Source organism: Trachymyrmex cornetzi, unplaced genomic scaffold (assembly GCF_001594075.2).
Source record: "Trachymyrmex cornetzi isolate Tcor2-1 unplaced genomic scaffold, Tcor1.1 scaffold262, whole genome shotgun sequence".
Lineage (NCBI taxonomy): Eukaryota > Metazoa > Arthropoda > Insecta > Hymenoptera > Formicidae > Trachymyrmex > Trachymyrmex cornetzi.
Window position 1 is genome coordinate 794,418 of NW_017297292.1, and position 15,177 is coordinate 809,594.

At 31.2% G+C, this 15,177-nt stretch overlaps 3 protein-coding genes across 3 annotated transcripts; all 3 read left to right on the forward strand.

Annotated features, from left to right (window-relative positions):
* Positions 1 to 4,090: 4,090 nt before the first annotated feature.
* On the forward strand, positions 4,091 to 5,491 carry LOC108761805 (proline-rich protein 4). The gene is made up of 4 exons (XM_018508533.1): positions 4,091 to 4,167; positions 4,523 to 4,646; positions 4,811 to 4,980; positions 5,241 to 5,491. Exons 1-4 carry the CDS (start codon positions 4,156 to 4,158, stop codon positions 5,382 to 5,384), a joined length of 450 nt encoding a protein of 149 aa, XP_018364035.1. The 5' UTR covers positions 4,091 to 4,155; the 3' UTR covers positions 5,385 to 5,491.
* Positions 5,492 to 8,948: 3,457 nt separating this feature from the next.
* On the forward strand, positions 8,949 to 10,689 carry LOC108761789 (mantle protein). The gene is made up of 3 exons (XM_018508510.1): positions 8,949 to 9,031; positions 9,712 to 9,996; positions 10,387 to 10,689. The coding sequence occupies exons 1-3, from the start codon at positions 9,020 to 9,022 to the stop codon at positions 10,540 to 10,542; spliced, it is 453 nt and encodes a 150-aa protein (XP_018364012.1). The 5' UTR covers positions 8,949 to 9,019; the 3' UTR covers positions 10,543 to 10,689.
* Positions 10,690 to 11,786: 1,097 nt separating this feature from the next.
* On the forward strand, positions 11,787 to 13,526 carry LOC108761786 (repetitive proline-rich cell wall protein 1). Its single transcript, XM_018508509.1, has 2 exons — positions 11,787 to 11,877; positions 12,496 to 13,526. The coding sequence occupies exons 1-2, from the start codon at positions 11,863 to 11,865 to the stop codon at positions 13,195 to 13,197; spliced, it is 717 nt and encodes a 238-aa protein (XP_018364011.1). The 5' UTR covers positions 11,787 to 11,862; the 3' UTR covers positions 13,198 to 13,526.
* Positions 13,527 to 15,177: the final 1,651 nt, after the last annotated feature.

A 15,177-nucleotide genomic window follows, 5' to 3' on the forward strand; every position in this document is an offset into this window, starting at 1 on the left:
CCAACACAAAGCAGAGATAGACGGCAAACATAAAGTCGAAGTGAATTTAAAATTTTAAAAATTATGTAACAACAAATGCCTTCTTCCTGTACATGCCAAAGGATACAAAACAACGATGGAGAACGCACAACAGTGATTTAAAGTAGCAGCGAAAGGGAAGTCTTGTAGATTTAGTCTTTCTCCGACCATGGTAGTGGTCTTGATCGTTGTAAAAGGAGGAAGAGCGATCTCTCGCGACACGTAACAAAAAACGTCATACCGAGGCGCTTTGACGCTGGGTAATACTTGAAATGATTGCGGTCGCGTAAACCTTACCATTCCACACATTTCCGTACCATCATCTCTGATTAAGTCGTAATATCCGTTAAACCATCTTAATGTTCGTATCTCAATGATATGAGAATTCCAAGAAGCAAAAGAAGCTACATGAGCAGAAAGGAGCAGATTCTAGATTACTTCATTCCACTTGAACTTTTGTGACCTTATAATAGATACAATGTAATACAACTTCGTACGTGTATTATTTTTAAAGTAAACTATAAGCAGCTTGTAACATTATAATTGTACACGATTGCTCTATGATGCGGGAAGAAATCGGTTCCCTTCAATTATGGGAAAGCCAATCGATTGGGTACATTTGTAGATACACGCATTATGTCCGTATGAGTAGGTAACCTGAGGCTAGTATGAATCAGGAAGGAGCGTTTTAATATACAATCACCAACGGGCGGTTCCTCTTTTTGCGGCACAGCACGATCGTGGTGATTGTCGGCGGAGCAAATCGACTTTGAACTTTACTTTCGCTGTAAGTCTTTTTTCCTTCCCGTTGCGAACTTCCTTTGCTAGCTTCCTTTTTCCACGTTTCCGGCGGATTCCTTGATTATGCTCGTTATTTAAATGTGTTGAAGAAGAATTATGAATCCGTGGTAATGCTCTCTTTCCCTTTTTCCCTCTCCCTTACCTTCTCTCTCTCTCTCTCTCTCTCTCTCTCTCTCTTCCTTCCTCTAACATTATGAGAAATCTTCTGGTGCATTACCTCTCTATTCAAAAGGAGTTTTTAATTTGTTCAATTAAATTTTTCTATCGTATCCTTATCTCAATTTTTTAAAATTAAATGTTTATTAAACAATCTTTTTTCACAGAGTTATATATTTTATATATATGTATATATTTCTATTATTTCTCACCTTATTCTGAGTCGTAAATTTTGAACTAATAGATTAATATTACATTAATATTTATTACGTATAGTAATAGATACAAAAAGACTTCAGGTTACATTATTTGATACAATAAAAAAAGATATACATGAAGATTAATTGACTTCAACGACGTAATTTCTGTCATGTTTACGAAGCACGACCGAATTCATACTTTCTCCAATGTCAGAGGTTGTAGGTCAGTCGTTTGTTGTGACATTAGTACATACCGATGATTAATTGAGATCGAATTAGAGCGCGGACCTAAACTCCTGTGAGTGACATATCGTGAGTTTCAGCGACCGTAAGTTCGTCCAATTTTCCATGAGAGCGAATTAGCGATATCATTCTATCGTGGACATTAATTGAGATGGTCTTCGTTTCAAAGTCACGAAGTTTCTCTACGCATTAAGAACACATTTCCTTTCGTATATGATGAACCTGCCACGTGAATAATTAACCGGAAAGTAGAATTTCATGACTGTGTAAAAACTAAAACATTACAATATTGCTCATGATTCGTTAATAAATGTTTTTGATAGTTGTTTTAATCATTATTTTTCCATTAATCGTTTCTTTTTGCAAGATATTGCACACCTTGATGTATTTAATAAGTAAGGATAAAAATATATGGTAAATCATTGCAAAACGTTGATAAATAATTATATACTATTGATAAATAATTGCATAATAGTATAGATAGTAATGAAAATGTATTCTTAGTTATCAGTAATATTAAATTGCTTGTCAATTTATAATTTATAATGTATTTATACTCCAGTTTTAGTCTAGACTGTGTTTCAAGTCCAACAAATAAACGGTACGCAATTTGCTTGAACCGGAAATTATAAAATATTACATAAAAAACATTATTAAACTCTAAGCATTGACTGAAGGTTTATTTGTGTTGAACATTTTTCGGTCTATTTCACTTAATATTGTTTCAATATGTTTTTTAAACAATGTTATTTAAATATATTTTTAAATGTAAAAATATTTTTTTAATTTGTCCCCTCTTCCTCACTGGCATTAATGTTTATATTTGTTTTAGGGGATTGAAGATAAGATTTTAAAAATAAGATAAGATATGCATTTACTTGCATAAGGTTGTAAATTTATTCAATCCGAATTTTTCGAAAACTGTTTTTGCTATTAATATTGCAGATGCAACAAACTCCTTATTGTATATCATAATTTTTTATTTTGTCGGATATCAGTTATTGACTATCGAATATCTTCGAGTATTAATCCATTTTTAAAGATTATTTCACATCGCCTTTCACAGTCGAATGTTGAATGTCTTTCGATCGGTGTTCCGGCCGGAACCCTTTCACGGGGCGTTGTGTTTCGTACTTTCATTCTGATGTATCAAAAAATGTATCGTCTGGAAACGTCTCTTCTAGCAGGAGTATGCTTTGCGTTCACTTCCTAGTTGAATCTAAGAACAACATACAGAGGGAACTACCTTGCTGCATGACTCCCGGAAGGTTTGCATTTATGTAAGTGAATGGAAATCAAATTCATTTATCCATTGGGCACTCCTTTCTTGTATTTATCAAGCCAAATCATCGCGGTAAAAAATATTTCTGGTTAGTCATTCTAGTCATTTGTCTCAAGAAAATTAGTAATTATATAGAGTAACAACCGAAACGTTTCGTTGTTTGGTCATAAATTTAGACCCATTCATAGCCAACTTAGTCATTTAACATAATTTAATACACCCCACAGGGATGTCGGAAAGTCTCGGAGATTGTACATGCATGGTACCTTCACTTCCGCTAAATGTATAATAACAATAACATGCTCATTTACATTTGCTTAAAGATAATTGTCCTCCCACGGAATATCTTAACGTTTACACATCTGTCTGCTGTCTGCTGTATTCTCTTGAACTATTGACTTAAACCCATGGTAATTATGTAATGCTTACTTTAATTTAATTGAATGATTACATCCCAAATAATAGCTTATTCTATACATTATCGAACAATGAAATTAGAATATTGTGATTATTTCTTAAATACATTACGTTATATAAAACAAACATTAATATTGCAGGACACTTAAAACTTATAATTAAACTGTGATAAAAAATACCGATTTACGTTAGAATTTTTTTAAAAAGATGCACAAAAAAGAAAAAATAGATTAAAAATTTTTAACAGTTTATTTCTATAATTTTGTATCAACACACACGCACAATGTATCTTAATCTAAAGGTTAATGTTAAATTTTCGATAGCCTTTACAGAAATTTAATACTGGCCAATTTAATATTCATCAATTTAATATTGAAAGACGGTAATTATTTATTTTAAGTATTGTATTAAAATCATTGCTATTTAGTGCTTTTAGGACTCCAAATAAACAATGCAATTTAAATGAGAATTTAAGATAAAATTAAATTTCACCTTAAATTCTGGTTTAAATTGTAAATTATCTTCAATGAGTTAATATCTTATCCTTATCATAAGAAAATTAATACAAATGAAAATAATTCATAATTAATTGGCTGTAAGCTCGTTTTTTAATTTCTATAAAAAGTAGTTTTTGTAAAGTGGCGCAACCAAGTCATGAATTGCTTATCATCTATATACACTTTCTCTATTCTCAACGTTTTGTAATACACATGCATAATCATAGAGTAATTTATGTGCAAGACGCATGTTGCATCGCAATGGACCGATACATCTCCAAAGAAAGAAGACGGTTTCTCACGCGAGTACGCATGACAATCTTTTTATAGTTATCTTATCAATAGGATAAAGTCCTTTCGATAAATATTCTTGCACGATGCGAAATGCAACGTGATATATCCTGGGCCATTGGAACTCTATCAGGATTTTAGTGAAAGGTGGTGGAATCGAAGTCGTATATAAAGTCGGTCTTTGGAGGACATAGTCATTCAATGCTTGATTTCTCGTGTTCGCATTACTAGCCCCATAAAAGCAATCAACATGAATATAATTGTAAGATTCATTCACTTGCATATCGTGCAATAATTGTGTGTTTAATGTGTTAAACAGTGCTAATTGATACAATAAAAGAAGTGGCAGTTTATTATAAGAATAGAGAACTCTGCTTATATATTGTGCAAAAATATTATGCTTATTATAGCAATAGTATACATAGTATGATTACAATTATTCTTAAAAATAAAATAGTTACTAAAATAACACAATTTGTAACACTTTCCAAATTTTTATTGAAAGTCTTATAATAGTAATAATTAGTGTCTTGTGTGTTTAAATTATAACATCATTGTGTTAATATTAAAAATTAACAAATATTATAAAGCAAAATATAAATTATATAAAATTGCAGATTTTCTTGTATCTCGCTTTGTTTGGCAACATGATATTGGCTAGCCATTTAGAGGAGGATCATGGTGGTTCAACATATGAAGAGAAAACAAAAACTGTGGAAATTCCAATTATTAAGAAATTTGGTAAGTTTATTTTTCAATAATATTAATTTAAATGTTTTAATTTTATCGGATCATCACAATGCAATTGATTATTCTTAAGGCAAAGAATAGATGTTGTTAAAAAATTTGTGAAGAAAGTATGCATAATATTGTAAATGCAAATGCATAATTGCTCTTTATTTCAGCTATACCTATTCCGCATCCTGTACCTGTTGAAGTGCCTAAAGAAATTAAAATACCAGTGCCTCAACCATATAAAGTACCAATCGAAATCCCTCACCCATACCCAGTGGAAGTCATTAAACACGTCGAGATACCCATTGAAAAACCAGAGCCATATGTTGTCGAAAAACATGTAAGTATAATTCTCGATTTCTGATATTTTTAAGCTATATTTCATTTATTTCCCAACTTATAATCAGTACGAAATTGGAGTAAACGAGATATTAAAATAATTTTAATCTAATAAACATTTCCTATTCCCACCTTCTCTCTCTCTCTCTCTCTCTCTCTCTCTATTTTAATATATTTATTTTATTCTTCACAATTATTAAAAAGTCCCAAATTGATTGTATCATGAAGCACGTATATTATATTCACTGTATTTTTTCACAGGTTCCTTATGTTGTGGAAAAGCCATATCCCGTTTACGTGGAGAAGAAATTCCCTGTGCCAGTGGCGAAACCATATCCTGTTCATATCCCGATCTACAAACACGTGGTCCATTATACGTCTTCCAAGGGTAAAGGATGGAAATAGAATTCACGGATATTACGTATAATCTTATTATCGTGTTCCATCAAGAAATCCATTGTACGGAAAAATCCTCTCGATTTCAGCCAGTTCAACGATTGTATTAATGCAAATTTTTTGTGATATCTTGAGAACTTTTTTATTTGAATTTGTTAACAATAACTGTATGTAGATCTTCTCTCGATATTTATATTTATTTCTGACTAAAATCAGAAAGAAATGTTAAATTCTATAACATATATTTGTATTTTTTCTATATGTTATGTTATAGAATTTATCGTTGTCAGGATTTTTTAACCTGGCAATTCTTTCTATAAAATGTTACATGTTTTTTTACATGATTTGTTACTTATTACATATTGTTAAGTTTTTATTAATATAAAATACGTATTAATTTTTTAATATTTGTTAATAAATGTTGTCAATCTGAAGTGTTTTATTACTTGTTAATTTAAACATTAACTTTCGACTAAACATTAAACAACATGATTTAAATCTGTTTCACGCACAATAATTATATGTTTTCCGTACTGTATTAAAAAAAAGGAACAAAGTAAAAAGTATTTCATTCCAAGCATGAAACTTGAATTTGATTTTTAAAGTCTAATTTATTTTTAAATCAGTTACTATTTATTTTTAATTACATTATTGCTTTATTATTTATGATTTCAATAATAAATTAATTATAATTGCTATTTAATATTGAATACTTAATAAAAATAGTTGCTTTATTCGCGGTGATACAATAAATTTCCGTGTAAAATAAGTGTAATCTACAAAATGTAATTTGTAAAAATATGTAATCTACTGTTTCGTTTCCTCACCGAATGCTTGATTAGGATCGCCTAGAAAGAATCTGGCTGCGGCAACCGTGAGGGAGGCTCGCGCGCGGTCTCGATTCACCGTAATGAGCGTGGCGCGCGTTCTTACATCGACGTGCGAAACCACTTTTACTTGAGATGCACTTTCACTGTTCCGCTCGGCGATAGCATCGCACACGATTCAAATCTTAATCCCCTCTCACTGTCGCGCGACCACACCCTCGGCGTTGATGCCTTTCATAAATCGTTACCTCTGCATCAATTATCTGCGTCGAATTGATGCGGCCATGATGCTTGTAGCCGTTTTATCACTCGCGATATTATATATTCTTACAGTGAGAAAAAAATATAGTTAATTTTAATAAATATTTAGTTCAATACTGCCAACTAAATATTTACTTACAGTAAATAAATATTTGCTTAGTAAAAAAAATAATTGTTAAATCAAATTAACATTTCTTGTATCAAATAAATATATCTTTATATTTAATAAATATTTAGTTGGCATATATTCAATTAAATATTTATTAAAATTGACTATATTTTTTTTCAGTGTACTGTCACAAAAATACTAAATGTTTTTTTCTTGTTTAAAAAATTACTTTGTTAATTAGAGTAACATACTTTGTAACGTTAAAATGCTTTGAAAAAATTAATTACATGATAAGAATAGTTTTGCTGAAGTATCTAAAAATTTAGTTAGATACAAATTTAAAGATAATTTTGTTGAACTATGAAAACAATATATGTAAGATGCTCGAACTAGTTGTTAGAATGTCAACTTTTTGCAGCATTGCTTATCATGCTCGAGTTTCTTACATAATTATTTTGATGGTCCAACAAAATTATTTTTAGATTTGCATCTATTTAAATTTTTATAATAGATATTTCAGCAAACTCTTTAAATTTTTAGTTACTTTATCAAATTTATCTTATATATTAATGACAGATGTTATTAAAAATAAACATAATTTAATCTTTCAGTTTTTAGTTTTCTAATTAGCTCTCAAATATACATTGTTGTATATGGACTAATTTTACTAGATCAAAACTGCATAATTAAAATTGAGTTTTAAATTTTTAAAGAAGAAAATTAGGTGTGCCAGTGTGTAAATAATCTATTCAGTGAAATAATAGGATGTGCTCCCACAGCATTCTGTTGGTTGCATGAACATCTGCATTTTGGTGAATTGCAATCATGCAATCATGTTTATTCACAGATTGTTGAACAAGCATATTAAACCATGACATTACCACATTACCACATTTACGTTGATCTTCGTCTCACGAGTTGATACACGCAATTGCGAACATGAAAGGATAGCGCAACTGAAAAACAATTGCATGTAACTGCACCGGAGAGACTCTCTCCTTAAGTCTGATTGTGAGAATTACTTTATCATCTGATTTATCTGGAAGAATAACTTGTTAAAAGCAACGGAAGCGACAGTAAAAATGATAAAGTGTGCAGATTGTCATTATCACAATGCATTTATATCTGCCCCCTTTTATTTTCTCAGCAGTGAAAATAGCATTGAAGCACTGAAAATAACAAAGACCCCTGATGTTTGCTAAAGTCATTAGCCCTGACTAGTTTATGATGATTCCCGATTCTAGAAGCTACAATATAACAGTCAGTAAACAGATGAAAAGTTTTATACGCAATGATCGTATAACTTTTTGTCAATGTCAATAATGATCACTCTCTCTTTATTACATCTTTAAGTTTCGTTAGCATTAGTCTTTTCATTCGAAGAAAATAGTCTTTTCTTCAATTTTACTGTAAAGTTTTAAATAATATTATGTAAAGATTTTATTAATAAAATAGTGAATTTAATAATAAAGAATATTAAAACTAGTACAGTTTTATAATATTTTTTACATATATATGTGCAAATTAAAATTATATCACGTAATTAGTGTAACGTACTTAGTGTAAATGATGCGACAAATTACTAACATTATTACAAGTTATCTAATTTGTTAATGATTCAAATGGATAATCTTTATCTTATCTCGAAATTCTGCATAATAAAAAGTTATATTACATACAATACTTATTTACAGAAAATAAAAAAAAAACAAAAGTTATACTTAAATATTATTTCTAAATCAATAGATATATTTTATCAAAAATTATATAATACTATTGATTGACAAAAAGATCAATTTCAATTTTACTGAAAAAGATTTGCTACAAATGTGTTCGTTATACCATCTTACTTTATATATTAAAACCAACAATATATATAATGACTTTAATTGACGATAGCTATTAAAGACTCCCGTTCATCAAATCGTTTCGTTATGATATTCAGATTAGAGACAAGCCATTATTAATTAAGGTGTTAATTAATAATGGTGAGAAAGTATTACTTTGTGATATTCTTTACATTCTACCAATGTTGTAACACGTGCATATGCGTGTATAATGGTCTTAAGTACAAAAAGATAATTAATATGCGAACAGATAGCTTATTATCTACCCAGAAATCCTATCGCAAAATTACCTATAATGTAAAGTTTTAGTAATTTACTTCATGCATTTCAACTTTGGTGAACGTGAAGAAGTTGGCCGGGATTACACTCTCGGTATTTATCTTTATATTCGTGCAGCTGGCATTTGCACGTGCAAGAGTGCACTTGAATATAGCGAATTGTTACAATCAACGTAATGAAGAGAAGGGAGAAAGTAGTGCTGGTATATAAAGAGTTGGCCATGACTTTGAAAGCATCGTAGAATCTATTGCGCGTTTCCACGGACAAGTCTCGCAGAATCAATTGTCTCGACGGTGTCTTCGGCGCGTGATTTCGCAAATCATGAGACTTTTTGTGAGTACTTTCGTCATCACATTGAATATTGTACTGTGCATTTAGTATTACGTGTTCTTACATTATATTTCTAGAGGAGGATTATTTGTTATACATATAATTAAATTATTTATACTTGCAATTATTAACAGACGATATTAGTTTAGAATATAATTACTAACAAATGTTTAATTATTAATTTATATTAAAATTATGTTTTAAATAAATTTTTTTATTAATTAAAAAAAGCTAATTTCTTTTATCCAAATACGTTCTTGTGGATAAATTTTTTGTATATTATACTATTATTTCTTGAAAATGATAGTTAAATATTTAATTTTAATTTATTTTTTTCGTAAATGTTAAGTAATCATTAATTTATTGTATAAAGGGAAAGCAGAAAAACAAATCTTACTTTTCTCACGAAGAGTAATTCAGTCGATAAACGAGACAAGGTTGCAATTAGTTATTTCTTACGAAATTACTACATTCTGCGTGACACCATTCCGAATATGGTTTGGTAAGGCGATTAGAAAAACGAGTGATCTGCGCGTTCAACTAGATACAATTATCTCGTGAAACTGTTTAGAAGAAGAGTTTACTATCGTGGGTATCGCGACTAGAAAGCGGTTACAAACAACGATGTTGATGACATTCTACTTCGGAACTCGGTGATTTTAATGACTCACTTACACTTGTAGGTACTTGCCACGATGGTGGCCGCAGTGTGGGCTTCTTACCACGATGAGGATCACGGTAGCACTACATATCACGAAACTTCTAAGCCAGTGGAGATTCCTATCTACAAGAAATACGCGATCCCAATTCCGCACCCGGTTGCCGTTCCAGTCCCTCAGCAAATTAAAATTCCGATACCTCAACCCTATCAGGTCGAAGTCGCAGTTCCGCATCCAGTACCTGTGGAAGTTATTAAACACATTGAGATACCTATAGAGAAACCGGAACCATATGTCGTCGAGAAGAAGGTTTGTATTGTAAATAAATATTTTTAAAAGGTTATATAAAACTGTAATAAATCGTCTGTAAAGGAAAACGTTAGATACACACCTAGTATAACATAATTTTTACTTTGTGATATTATAAGTATATTATTATTTTCTTACACAGATAATAAGAAACAAGATTATATAGAAAATATTATATTATTTAAATATTATAAAAATGTTATACTGTTTATATTATTTAAATTAATTGTGTTTTTGAAATTTAAAATATTGATGATCTATATAAAGTATCGTGATATTAAAAGAGATAAAAAAAAATAATTATAAAATATTTTATATATGTTCCTAAAATAAAATAAAATATCCTTTATTATAAACTTTGTGAATATCTATAAACGTATTGCGTTGCAGGTACCATATGTCGTCGAGAAGCCGTACCCAGTGACAGTGGAGAAGCACTTTCCAGTGCCAATACCTAAACCGTATCCAGTTCACGTGCCAGTGTACAAGCACGTTTTTCATCATAAAAGTTCAGGACATGGTTCAGGACACTGGAAGAAGCATTGATTCATTTTGGGCGATTCTCTTCAGTATCTTTATGCCAAAAATAGCGACAAGCGTTACACGAGCAATATTAAGTCATAAGCGTTGTGATGTATGTACATAGTTTATTGTTATAAATGTAACATTTATATTTGTTAAATAAACTGTTGAACAAACTGATAAATAAATTGTTTCTTCTCTCTCTTATACAAACACTAGTTATTATTACTTAAATAAATTTAGAATCATAGAAAAATTAACATGGATATTTAATTTGTATAATTACACAGAAAAAAATTGATGATTTTGCTAAAGTATTATAAAATTTAATTAGATAGAAAATAATCTGAAAATAATTTAATAGACAGATCTGAAAATAATTTTGTTGGATCATCAAAATAATTATGTAGGAATCTCGAGCATAAGTAATGCTACAAAAAATTTTTACAATCTATACAATCAGTTGAGTATCCTATACAATTATTTTTATGAATAAACAAAATTATTTTTTAGATCTGTATTTAACTAAATTTGTTTTATCCGTTTTTTTATATCTTTGATAATCATGTTTGAATTAAATAACGTAATAAACAAAGTAATTTCTTAAAAATGTAGATAACGATATTATATATAGCATAAGTATATATAAGATGATAAAAATGTGTGTGTGCATATTACATAAATTATTCGTATAATTAAATATCTGGTATATAAATTAATATATTGAATGATAAATATAATATATAAATATATAATATAATATGCATGTGCATACATAGTTACACTAGTATTTTTTTGATAAATCTTCTTTGTACACTAATTTTCTGAAAAATTTAAAGTCTCTGAGATTTCAACGCTCCCGGCGACATAGGGTTGCATGCAATAAATACTTCAGGTGCGCCTGATTTTTTGTCCAAACGTGAAATGCATCCGTAATTATTATAAATTATATACGTCACTATTTTCCTACAGGCGGCACTTCAGGCGATATTTCACGATACAGTGTTCGGCTTGTACGGCAGATTGGCGTATCCACCGCGTGGATAAACGACGACGAATAATGCCAACGACGCAATGTGTCGCCATGCCCGAGGTGGTCACTCACTCACGTCGTCACAGAATTTATTCAGGAAATACCAAGACGCGTACGATTGCATCATAGATCTAGCGACAGCTTTTTACGCCGCTTAAGGGAATCACATTCGACTTCAGCGAGAAACTTGCCCTCTTTAAGTGGAGCAAAAGTTTATAAAACCGAGGACTACGAGTGACGCGCTTCTAGTTTGGTCCAGAACTCCCGATCTATTGGTCGTCGTGCAATTCAACGGAAACAGAAGCAAAATCATGTTCAGACTATTGGTAAGCACACCAATGTAATACTCCGTGATTTAACCCTTTGATGCCACCTAAGTATGGCGTTCCAGAAGTTTTTTTTACTTAACCATAACTTTTTTATTAATAAAGATATTTACTTTTGCTTGCTTCTATATTATCTTTCTTAATGTCTGTTTCGATTAAAAAAAATTGTTATAATACGTTCATTTTTATATACAATTTTTATATTTTTATACAATACCCATATGATACCTGATAAAACGATTCCGAATAGAATGGCAAATAGAGAATTCAACTTTTCATTTTATAATTTCCAGATTGATAATAAATTATAAAAATAGATTCCCAGAGAATTAATTTCGATTAAGAGAGGTCCCTCAGAAAGTTTAACTCAATTTCTGAATGGCACTTAATATATTAATTATCAAGCGAAACATTTATAGTTAGCGAATATGCAACATAATACTCGCAAACGCGTATTATTTTTTACAAAATTTAAAAAGAATGGTTTTTAAATAGACTTCAAATATATTAAATATTTTACACATTCTATACTTGGTTTTATATATATATATATACGGATCTTTTAGCAAGTTCTTTATTACGTCATAACAATTTGGCCCTATATAATCTAATTCCTAGATACCATGCCTGTTGTGGCTGTCAATGGTGCGCTCGGAGACCGGGATGCACATGGACATGCCGGTCGAGTCGCTGGACAAAACATCGGACGCTTCAATGCTGAAGGCAAAGAGAGATTCCATCCACCAACCTTGCGAACCCATTCACCAACCGCTCTATCCGCATGTTCCCGCTTACTCACCACCAGTCTACATTAAGCCCGTGGTCCAACCGGCCTACTTGAAGAAAGAGCTGGGTATAGCACCCTTAGCTCACCTGCAATACATCCAACAGTCTCACGCCTATCCCTCTGTGGTACAGAAGCCGACCATCACGTACGTGAAACCGGCGACTCCCGTGGTAAATTACCATGCGCAGCATCAATACATCAAACCCGTAATGCCCATCTACCAGAGCCCCATCGCGCCGTCCTACGCGCCGATTTACCAGAAACCGCTGAATTACGCACCCACGTATCAGAGCCCTATATACCAAGATGTGATGCCGAAGATCGTCTTTAAGAAGTACGAGGCACCCGCTGCCCAGATACTGTACCAGAAACCGCTGGTCCATGCGCCCGCCATTCAGTACGCGCCGCCGAAAGTGGTGCACGTGCAGGAACCGCAGGTGTCCTACGTGAAACCTGTGGTTCATGCACCATCATCTGTGTACGTCCCGCAGCCGGATCACGATTCCATTATAGTTAAACCTCATTGTGCGTAGAACACTTGATCGAACGATCGATACTGATATCTCAAGCTGCGCAAAATGAGAACATTTCTAAATGCGCTTAAGATTAAATGATCGACTGATGATTTCATGTCGGCTCACATTGACCAGCGTTTTCTAAATTGAAAATATGAAACTTGTAAAATGCAATGGAAAATTGTAAATTGTAAAATTATATGTAAGATGTTATATCAGAACAATGCAACGTGTTCATAGGATAAGGATCAAGAAATGTTACGAGTTGTCAAAATGAAAGGAAGCGAATTGTCAAAACTGACACAAATTTAATCTGGAGAATATAATAAAATTATTTTTCTTTATCATTTCTTCGTGTTAATTTTTTCTTAAATTTTGAAATTATGCAATACATTTTCTTGACGCTTCAATCTGATGGAGATCTTCAGTCTGTAATACACCGAAAAAAAGTATTCTAAATGCATCTTTGATAAATTTTTTGTTTGGAAATTCCCAACTAAATACTTATTAAAAAAAAAAAAAAATGTAAAGATACATTTTTTTGGTACAAAAACTATTAATTTAATTTAATAATCATTTTTTCTTAAGTAACTATTTATTTACTATAAGTGAATGTTTAGTTAGCCCATTCTAATAAATATTTATTAAAATTCAGTACATTTCTTCTCAGTATAAAAACAAAATTTACACGAACGTAAATCATAATTGAAAGTATGAAAATAATTGTGCGTTTAATAAATATTAGTTAATAATATAAAATCGTATAATTTATATTATAAAACGTATCTAGAGTTTATATTATTTAAACTCTCAATTTACGTAAGTAATTACCTTGCTTCTTAATCAAGGAATTCTAATTAAGCTTTAATAAAACGATGTCTATCCTGTTTTAAAACAAAAATCTTTAGTCTCTGAATATCTTAATACTCTCTTGATAAAATTCACATAAAGATTATAAACACTGAACGACCTTAATGCCAAAACTTTCCAGACGTAAAACATCGCTACTCTTTCAAACTTTCATCTACAGAGAAGCAATTTTGCATAGAAATTTCATAAGCGTACAATTAACGTTACGAAGTTGCGGACATCTTCCGCTTATCCAGATTGCGTCGAAATCATAATTCTTTAAGCTATGAAAAAAATCCCGCTATTATTAAGCTCCTTTAATTGTTCTCAGGAATTGAATCGCATCATTAAACATTACACATCATAATTACAGAGCTTAAATCACAATTATAAATTACAAATATATAATTATGCATAATTTTAATTTCATTTAACAATTCATTTAATTATTAATGTGTAATTCAAAGATCGTGGTAAAAAAATTTATCATGAAAATTCTACACGAAAAGGACGATTTTACTGAAAAGTATCTAAAAATTCAGTTAACTATAGAAAAAAAATAATTTTCTTGGATTATCAAAATAATTATGTAGGACGCTCAAACAGATTATTAGAATGTTAAAACTTTTTGTAGCATTGTTCATTATACTTGAGTTTCTTACATAATTATTTTGACCGTTTAAAATTATTTTGAGATTTAGCTAAATTTTTAAATATTTCGTTCTTTCCGTATTTGGAAGAAGAAATGAGGTTGCTTGTGAGAGTTTTTATCGCAAATCACCGAACTTTTCTTCCCGTTTTGTCGCGTCAGAAACTGATTGCATAAAATCAATACTTACTGGAGTTGGAATTAATAGCGTCGCGCTGGTGAGCTTTCTACTTATTCCCGAGATTTCGAAGAATCGCACGATTTCGTCACTCACTTACGCGCAACACCGCTCGGACGGGGTTGCATAACTCGGCAATGAAACGGTGAACTATCTCGGCGTTTTGAAATGGCCTACACATGCACGTTCGCGGGTGTAACCGGCCGGCTTTCCCATACTTATGTACAAACGTGCTATGTATGGATTCGCGTCCACGCGAATCCACGCCATGAAGAACGAATTGTAAACATCCGTCCATGATGTGTAATATTCACATAAAACT